General features: G+C 36.6%; 1 protein-coding gene across 1 annotated transcript; it reads left to right on the top strand.

Annotated features, from left to right (window-relative positions):
* The first annotated feature begins 2,519 nt into the window (after nt 1–2,519).
* Nucleotides 2,520–7,523, top strand: LOC113284496. The gene is made up of 4 exons (XM_026533989.1): nt 2,520–4,130; nt 4,426–5,396; nt 6,422–6,839; nt 6,942–7,523. The coding sequence occupies exon 1, from the start codon at nt 2,870–2,872 to the stop codon at nt 3,785–3,787; it is 918 nt and encodes a 305-aa protein (XP_026389774.1). The 5' UTR covers nt 2,520–2,869; the 3' UTR covers nt 3,788–4,130; nt 4,426–5,396; nt 6,422–6,839; nt 6,942–7,523.
* Nucleotides 7,524–9,482: the final 1,959 nt, after the last annotated feature.

Below are 9,482 nucleotides of genomic sequence, written 5' to 3'. Positions count from 1 at the left end.
GGCCTAAAAAGTACTGTGAACATGGTTGACTATGTCATCAAATGAGAAAAAGCACCACCCCCAACCAACAATTTGCTAGTCTTCGAGCAAAATAAAAATAAAAATACTCGAAAACGAAATGAAATCCGTTCCGCAGCAGACAAATACGAGATATATTCGCTCCACAGTAAATAGATAAAAAAATATCCGTTAAACAGTTGGATATGAATGTCTGCTAAACAGCAAGACAGATCCACTAAACAGTGGATTAGGAATGTCCTCTAAATTGATAGACAGAACCACTAAACAATGGTGTAGAAAGACCGCTCAACAGTCGATCTTATCATGCATTTTTTTAATTAAAGAATTAGAACATACATGCAAACAAAGAAATGGTAAAGTATGAATATGCAAACAAAGTAACAGAAAAACATGGATTTACCCCACCCTCAACCTAATCTCTACATTGTCCCCAATGTGGCAATGGTCAAAAACAAGTTCCAAAGCTGGTTCTAAAAGATGCATATTAACCTTGAAGATATTGTTGTCATTAAGATTTTAAATGTGAATAGTACCATTATGAAATTCATTTTTAACATTAAACGGGTCTTTCCATCGTGACTTAAGCTTACCTGAAAACTGGTGCAAATGAGAATCATAGCAAAGAATTGGTTCAACTATTTCCGTAATAGCATGCTTACCTGGAAAGATCTCATTTTACATTTGCAGTCTGTATCACCCTCATTTATGATCTCATGAAGCTCATTGAGCTGTGACTTCCTACGTGCGCAAGTATTAGGATCAATTCCTTCCATGTCTGCAATACTCCATCCTGCGGCACTTATATGCTTCCTAAGAACATGTGAGTGCATTGTTTCCTTTTCCTCATTAAGTTCATATGGTATAAAATCTGGAACATTTTCATTTTGGCCTAAAACATTATTCAGTTCACTAGGAAGGGGATTAAAGTAAGGCTTTGGAACTCTACGAACGGAGACAATGTTCGGCCTTACTTATTTGAAGTGACTCAAATCTAGACTTCCACTTATCCATTTCCAGCAACATGGATGAATTCAATAAAGAATTAAATTCTTCAATGTATCCATCCTCATCGAAATCCCGTATATTAGGAAGACAAGCTTCTAAAGGAACTTTAGCTTCTAAATGAGATGTTTTTTCCTGCACACATGTTTTAATCATATTAACTTCATGAATATCATCTCTACTACCTGCATTTTTACATGCATCAAATATATTAAACTCAATAGTCATATTTCCAAATGACATATTCATTATTCTAGTTCGACAATTAATCAAGGTATTTGCAGTTGCAAGAAAATGACGACCGAAGATGACAAGTATTTGTTTACTAGCAGTAGCTACAGGTTGAGTATCCAAAACGATAAAATCCACCGGATAGTAAAAATTATCGATTTGAATTAAAACATTCTCAATTACCCCTCTCGGTACTTTAACAGATCTGTCTGCAAGTTGTAGAGTGGCTGAGGTGGGTTTTAATTCACCTATGCCCAACTGCTCATAAACCGAGAACGGTAAGAGGTTTACATAAGCTCCCAAATCCAGAAGTGCTTGTTTGATCATGAAATCCCCTATTGTACAAGAAATAGTAGGGCATCCCATATATTTATATTTGTGAGGAGTGTTGTGTTTAAGAATAGAACTTACCTGTTTCGTGAGAAATGCCATTTTATGCTTTTATGCCCTTTTATGCACATTGTGCTTCCTCTTGACCGTGCATAGATCCTTTAAGAACTTGGTGTAAGCTGGAAATTGCTTAATCACACTCAAGAGAGGTATGTTGATCTTTACCTGCTGAAAAACATTAAGGATATCCTTATTGTCAGCCAATTGTTTAGTAGACAATAAACGATGAGGAAATTGAGCATGCATTTTCTTATCAATTTCAGATGTTCATTTTGAGTATCATTGTGACTTCTCAGGTTCGTTCACCTTCACCGGAGTCTCAATCACCTTACCACTTATAAGAATCGTAACAAAATTAGCTTGCTCCAAGTTAGATTTTTTAACTTCAAATTTGCCTTTGGGGTTAGGTTGATTTTGGGCAGGCAATGTCCCTTTCTCCCTAACATAGAGACGTGATTCAATTCTAACTATGTCAGTTTTCAACTCATCTAAAGTCTTCATAACAATTGATTTATCTGTATTTTTCCCTGCATAAAAGTTTATAACGTATCCTCAAGAGTATTCTTATGATGTAGCACATAAAGATTACTAGATGAAGGACCATTCCTCCAATTGAAATTAAGATGGTTTCGCCATTTTTGATCGTACGTTTCTGAATATGGGGAGCTAAATGGTTGGTCATGTTACACTTCCTGATATGCGGGAATTGTAGGACAATCCTTATGGTAAGTTTGTGATTCAATGATACTCGTTGAACCACTGGTTAAACCAATTGACCCTGACCCAGTGGTTTTACTGGTTCGACATCCGGTCCGATTATAAAAACATTGGTCCGTATACACGGCTACATAGGTCCTTGGTGGTAGAATTCTATTTTGCCCTATGCCACCCGCTCATTTTTCTTCCCCAATTCCTAAAACAGAAAGAACACCCACCCTAATCCTGCAAATCGAATTTCTTCGATTACTCTCTCATATCTCAACCAAACCACCTGATTTTTCGTGCATTAGCATCTTCAACTAATCCTATACAAGTACGAGGTGGATTTCATTGTGTCTGGTTATATTTCGAAGATTTTTTTTTTAACCTTTTACAACGATGGTATTGGTGGGACTTTCTTCAAAGAGAAAGTCGAAGAAGAAACCAAGAGCTAAAAAACAATGTAGAAATAAAAATCAATGAGGTAGATTATGTTTCAGAGGAGTATACAAAGGAAATCAATGTCATGGATTATCTCTCAGAAGATATATGGTTTGAGATATTCACTCATCTCCCTCTAAAACGGATCTTTCAGCTGAAGCTTATTTCTAAACAATGGTATTCTCTAATCTCTAGCAGTAATTTTTGTACCAGGAAATTGAATCTATGCACTTTCTTTTATAAGATTCGCTTTGTTCGTCTACCTCGTATTCGTTATCAATTTGTTCCGATGCTATTTTCAAGCAATACGGATTCTTCTGATTATTTCATGTCTGATCAAGCTTATATCCGTTATGGGTTTTCTTTTAACTTCCTTCTGGAAAACATGCAAGAAGGACTATGTATTTTAGGTTCTAGCAATGGTTTGCTTCTGTGTCGTTATCCACTTCCTCTCTGGGGTGGCGACCCGCCATACTACTATTTCATTTGTAACCCACTCACCAGAGATTGGATTCCAATACCCGGTTCGATATATGATGATGATGAGCATGAATCTCGCGCTTTGGTATGTGAATCGTCCTCGTCCACCTGGAACACTAGTCCTAGTGGTTTCAAGGTGGTTCGTATACCAGAAATTACTGTACCCACTAAGAAATTTTATCTTAAAATTTCTTCTTCGAGTACAGGTTGTTGGAAAAATCGTAAGGTTTTGCGCTCGGATAAAATCACTATGCTGTATGAAAACACAAAGAAAGTAGTTAGTGATCAAAATGAACGCTTGTATTGGATTGTAGAAACAAATAAGATTTTAGTTTATGATCTCAAGAATAATGTAGGTGGTAGTGGTGAATGTATGCTGATTGGCATGCCGAAGTACGAAGAAAAGGACCATGGATCAGTCGGTGACTCGGTGCTACTCTATCATCTCTTGCCGAGTCGGAAGGGTTTATCTTTTACATTAGAGTCGAAAATAAGAAGATGGATGTTGGTGTTTGGTTGCTAGAGGAAAAGGATGATTGCGGTGAACAATGGTATTGGAAAGAAGTTTATAAGATTACACTGAATGAAGTGTTAGAAGGTTATGAGTGGAACAGCACCAGGATAAAGAACATGAAACCTTTAGGTGTTAGTCCAATAGACAGGAATATTATGTTCTTGCAGAGTGGCGAATACATTTTACAGTACAACATGTTGACTAGAAGATCACAGTTGCTCTCCCTTAGTTCTCATTTATGTGTTCCTATATCATATTATGAATTTGGGGTGCTGCCATTTCTTATGGAAACAAAGCTGACAAGAATTCCAGTAATAAGAAAAGCATAGTTGTGGATCTACAAACTTAATGGGTATGTATTTATTTATACGTTCTCTATCACGTACGTTGTTGCCGTTAAAAATCCATTTGAGTTCATATTCATCATGCTAGTTTCCGACAAGAATAAAACCTGTGGTACTCTTATGATATATTGATACGGGGACCATTAAGCCTATTTGGGCTTTGGTCCTGTTTGTTAGTCCATTATTTTGTTTGTCCATGTTGGGGCGCATGTTTCAATTTCTGACATCGTATTTAGTTATTTAACAATTACCGTCACTTGCATCATTTAGCTACTATTTCACTCTACTAACCTGTCTCTGCAGGTACATAGAGTTCCAGTTTTGCATTAGACTGTTGCTCCTTTTGGGTGTTATAAAATCAACATCGACGCTTAATTACAATTTGAACACATTGTCACGGGTATTAACAGGCTGATTCGGAATGGGGAGCTTTATACCAGCAAGGAGTGTAGCTCAAGCAGAATCATGGGGTTCTTGTATGCTTTTTTCAATGAGCATATCAAGTAGATTTATAGAAAATCATCTTTAAATGAGTTAATAAGCAGTTGATGAACGGTCTTCTTGGCACCACTCAGGTTGTTCACTGGCAGGATGATTAATATAGATAAGTTGTGTCTTTAGGTTTGTTTGTTGAAGAGTCATGTGTTGCTTCAGGAGAATGTGTTGTGATCTTGTTATTGTCTGTATAGAGTCGCTAGCTGAGTATGTTTGCACAATTTGAACACATTGTCAAGGTGGACTAAAAGCTCTTATGTCTTGCGGTATCAGTTTTCAGTTTCCAGGCGAAAATGAAAGCGTACTTGTGAAGGTTTTGAACCAGTGAAACAGGATATACACTACATCAGATCATTCTCGCATTTCCATTCGGTTCTAACAACTATTTGAAATCTCCTTCAGTTAATCAAGAAACCGTTTTGTTGTGTCGCAGCATAAATTTTCTGACTAACATCACTTCAACTTAACTGCAAACTATTTGGTTTCCAATTCTCCCAACCAAACGAGCCGTTAGGGAATTATGATTGGTTTTCATCCTGCGATTTATGTATTTATTATTTTCTTCTTCACAGCAAGCAAAAGGGTGTACGTAGAGCAAAAAAGAGACCCCATTTTTTGTTTTGTTTTGAAAAGGAAGTGGTGAAGTGTTTTTTTTTTCATAGTGATTTTGTGTAATCAACAGCAAAGAGATGGTGAAGAAGATGAGATCTTCATCAGTAACTAGAAGAGTTCCCGAGTTCTTCAAGATCTTTTTCTCCCCTGAAAGCTTCAACAAAATGGTAAGCAACATATCTTTTCTTTAAGAAACTGTGGAATGATACTTTTCTTTGAGATTGATGTATGAATCTTAGTTTTTTTTCATGAGAATATGTTAAAATTTTATTGCAAATAAAAATTGAATACAATCTGGCCCTGTTTCTCCAGAAACACTCTGCTAGCTTAGAACAGAGAAAAGCCCATAGCCCCCCAGTCTGCAATTCATTTCAGGGATATTATTAGCCTCCAAAAAATCTAGCTTTTTTCTCATTTGGCTCAGACCAAGCTACCAACTGGTGTCTGTGATACCATTTGGGGATCATAATCTGCAACAAAGTACATAATACCTTGATGCCCTGCACCTTATAAAAACATGATCAACTCCTTCCACTGAGTTGCACAGGCAACGGTTGGTTGAAGTGATTCACGTCCTCTTTTCTTAGATTATCCACAGTTGGGATTGCATTTTGAACAGCTGACGAAGTAAGAATTTGCACTTTAGTAGGAATATGACTAACCCAGATGCATCATGGAGAAATAGAGATTGGAGCTGACTGTTGCCTGCACATTCACTGATAGCAATCATTTGTGGTAAAGCCAGAATTACAGAATAGTTGGTCTTCCACCTGATCATTCAGATGTATGAATCTTAGTTATAGTACTTCCTTAACATGGAAAATGCAATTTGTTTTTTCAGAAAGAATCTTGGTTTGTGAGTTGAGTTTTAAAATCATCTTTGTCTTTAACTGTTATTGCTGAAAGTGCTGTCTTTTTTTTTCACAATGAAAGGTAGTGAATGAGCTTGGTTTGTTATATGAAATGAAACAATGCTTTTTTTTTGTAAGGGTATGTCATATGCAGTCTAATCAGAAACAATGCTTGGTTTGTTATATGCAGTCTAACTTTGTTTGCTTAAAGTTATTGGGTGAATTAGTTTACTACATGAAATTTCAATCAGATGGGGCTTTTGTGACTGCTTTTTAAGATTGATGTATGAATTTTAGTTACAGAACTTTCTTAATGTGGCAAATGCAATTTATTTTTGCAGAAAATCCCTGTAGAATTCTTGGAACAGTTAACATGTGAAATTCCTGGAATATTTTCTTTACGTGGTCCAAGTGGAAAAGTTTGGAGAGTACGCTTACTTGAGACGGGTGATGGCTGTTACTTTGAAAAAGGATGGCAAGACTTTGTGATTGATAACTTTATGAGTGATTAAGACATTTGTGTTTTTAAATATGTTGATGAGAATTGGTTACAAGTGCAAATATTTGAGCAAAATGGATGTGAAAAAGAATCTGCATTCGAAGCCAATTGCAGTCAAGCATCCACAACTAATTGTTCTGCAAGATGCTGGGGGAAAATGGCAATGAAGAATCAAGGTAAGTTTCCAATATTTAAAGGTCGAGCATCTACAATGAATCGTTCAGCGAGAAGCTGGGGGAAAAAGGCAGTGAAGAATCAAGGTAATTTCCCAACATTTAAGTGAAGTTAATTTTTTCTAGTTGTTCATCTTCTTTATGTCTCCACGGTTGGTAATTAGTTGCTGTTATCATATGAATCTATAGATGAAAGACTAGGAGGACCTTTGATATCACGAAGACGTGACATCACAGTGGAAGAAGATAATATGGCATTGGATGCAGCACTTGGATTTGTCTCTACAAATCCCTATACGATGATCACTATGCGAAATTCCCATGTTTATACTGGATTCTGTCTGGTGAGTTTCTGGTTTCCTGGACTGCTTTTTTTTAAGAACCTTGTAAATTAATGATGAGCATGGCTTTTGGAGAATGCAGTAGCAAGTGGGTAATTTTTCCAAGTTCTGCCTTATTTATAGCACCTGGATTCAGTGGGGGGTGGTGGTGGTGGTGGGTGGGGGATGGTGGCTTGGACTAGGTCAGTGGGGTTGGGTTTGATGTGTTAATTTGTTATACAGTTGTGGTATTTCTTGGCTTCTTGCCTCCTTGGTCTTTCTAGAATTGGTAAAAACCCATTTTACAAGCTGGATTCAGAATAGAATTTGAAAGAAACGGAAGCCTATTTGAAAATTGTATTAAAAAAAAAGAAGCCTATTTGAAAATTGACCTTCTATACTGTAATTTGGGTAATTTGGAAAAAAAAATAACATTGTTTTTTAATTCCCTGAATTTTGATCTTTTGACTTGTGTAGCTATATGATGTTTTCTACCATTACAGAAAACAGAAAAAATGATTTGTATTTCCTGTTTTTAATAAAATCTAACATTTCTCCTTTAAAGGAAAAGAAAAGAAAAATACATAACTATAATTTAGAATTCATGCTCGGCAAGTGATTGTCTTACTATTCACGGACAGGGCCGGCCCTGGTCCGGTCGATGATGCCCAAATCAACTTTCAAAAATATTGCCCCATGACCAAGTCAACCTACGTCCGTTGACTCTGGGTGAAGGTTGACTTTTTTTTCTGCTTTCATTAAGATAAGAAAACTAAAGTAACCGAGTATAGGAAATTATGAGTGTTTGTCTACGATTAAGTCCATACAGAAGTTGCGGTATTTTTTTACTGTAGCTAACATATAATAATTGTAATTTGTCGGTCCGCGAGTTATAATCGTAAAGGTGTCACTATCCATCTATAAAAAACCCGTCAAAACAAAAGTAACACAAAAATCCCAAAAAACAAAATTTTGATGAAACCAAAATTTGGTTTCATCATAAAATTTGATGAAACCTCGTAGAATTTGACGAAACCAATTTTTGATTTCATCATAAATTTTTGATGAAACTAATTTTGAAATTTGGAGTTTTTGTATCTATTTTTTAAAATTTGGGGTTTTGTATCAATTTAGTTTAAGATGGAATTTTAATGAACCCCAACATTTGAGGGGTTTTTTGTGCCACAAGTTTGGTCACCTTGACTTTTTATGACTAGTTTTGATTTCGTAAACACCAACATATATTAGGGGCGAAAAGTCTAGATTTACTTCGGTTTTTCACGGAAGTTTACACTAGTAGACACAATTGATGGGTCCCACTTCTGCGGCATCTCTATCCCAATGCAGTGTACGCAAGGTGGTATCCGTTCGACCCCTTTCGGTGAAAAACGAAGTGAAAAATTGTTGTGTCTAGCACAACTGTATTAGGGGTACTGAATAGAGTCAGGCTTTGCATCGGTCCACGTTACAGGTAGTCATTTGTAGCTTTTTAATTTTAAATTTCCAAGTCGCTGCCGAATTTAAAAAAAAAAAGAAAAAAAAACTAAGTTAGAGAATATCATATTATTTAACACTCCCACTCTAAGGCTTAGTCCTATGAGATAGATATCTAGTTGTTAGATTGGTCATCCACGTCAGCCTGGGCAACCTCCTAAATCCTACGGTATTGCTAATCTAGCAGCGAAACGCTGAATAAAACAGCGCTCAACGACGAATGGTTCGGCTCTACATAATTTTATTTTTTTAAAAACTAATAATTATCTCTCTCTCCACATTTTTCCTCTCTCTCCCCCTTTTTTTCCTCCCTCCATCACGTTCTCCCTCTTTTTTCCCTTTCTCTCTCCCTCTTTTTCTTCTCTCTCCACCACATTTTTTCTCAAAAATTAGTAAAATATATAGAGCGCCGAATGGTTCGGCGTTTATGTCACTTTTTGAGCGCTGAACGGTTCAGTGTTTCAATCTCGATGATAGTTGGACTGTGAGCACTTGCTAGGTGAGAGAACTATCAACTATCACTGTTAACTTTTTTCCAACACTTTTTTCTTGAATTGCAACACTTTTTGGCCAATTTAGCACTCCAATCTAGCCCATAGGGGTTAGCCTAATAAGATTTTGATACCCTTCATCAACTTTGCCTTAAGGCCAACACTGTTCACGGATATATTAATATTTGCTCAAACTGTTTAAAATTACTCTGACTTGTTAGTGATAAATGGGTCGTATCAGATGGACTCGAGTCAATCAGGATAGTTCGGCTTTAGGCCTCGACTAGATTGACTTTGTTCTAGATCACCGTTAGTCCATGCCTAAGCCGACTAGTTTTGTCGAAGGCCTCGACTAGTCAGTCTGCTGGTCGTGCCGGTCTAAACCTAGACGTGACTAGTTCAGTTTTACTCTAGAGCTTGATAAG

The sequence above is a fragment of the Papaver somniferum genome, chromosome 5 (genome assembly GCF_003573695.1).
Source record: "Papaver somniferum cultivar HN1 chromosome 5, ASM357369v1, whole genome shotgun sequence".
Taxonomy (NCBI): domain Eukaryota; kingdom Viridiplantae; phylum Streptophyta; class Magnoliopsida; order Ranunculales; family Papaveraceae; genus Papaver; species Papaver somniferum.
Note: the sequence above shows the minus strand (reverse complement) of the source record. Positions and strands in the feature narration are given on the sequence as shown.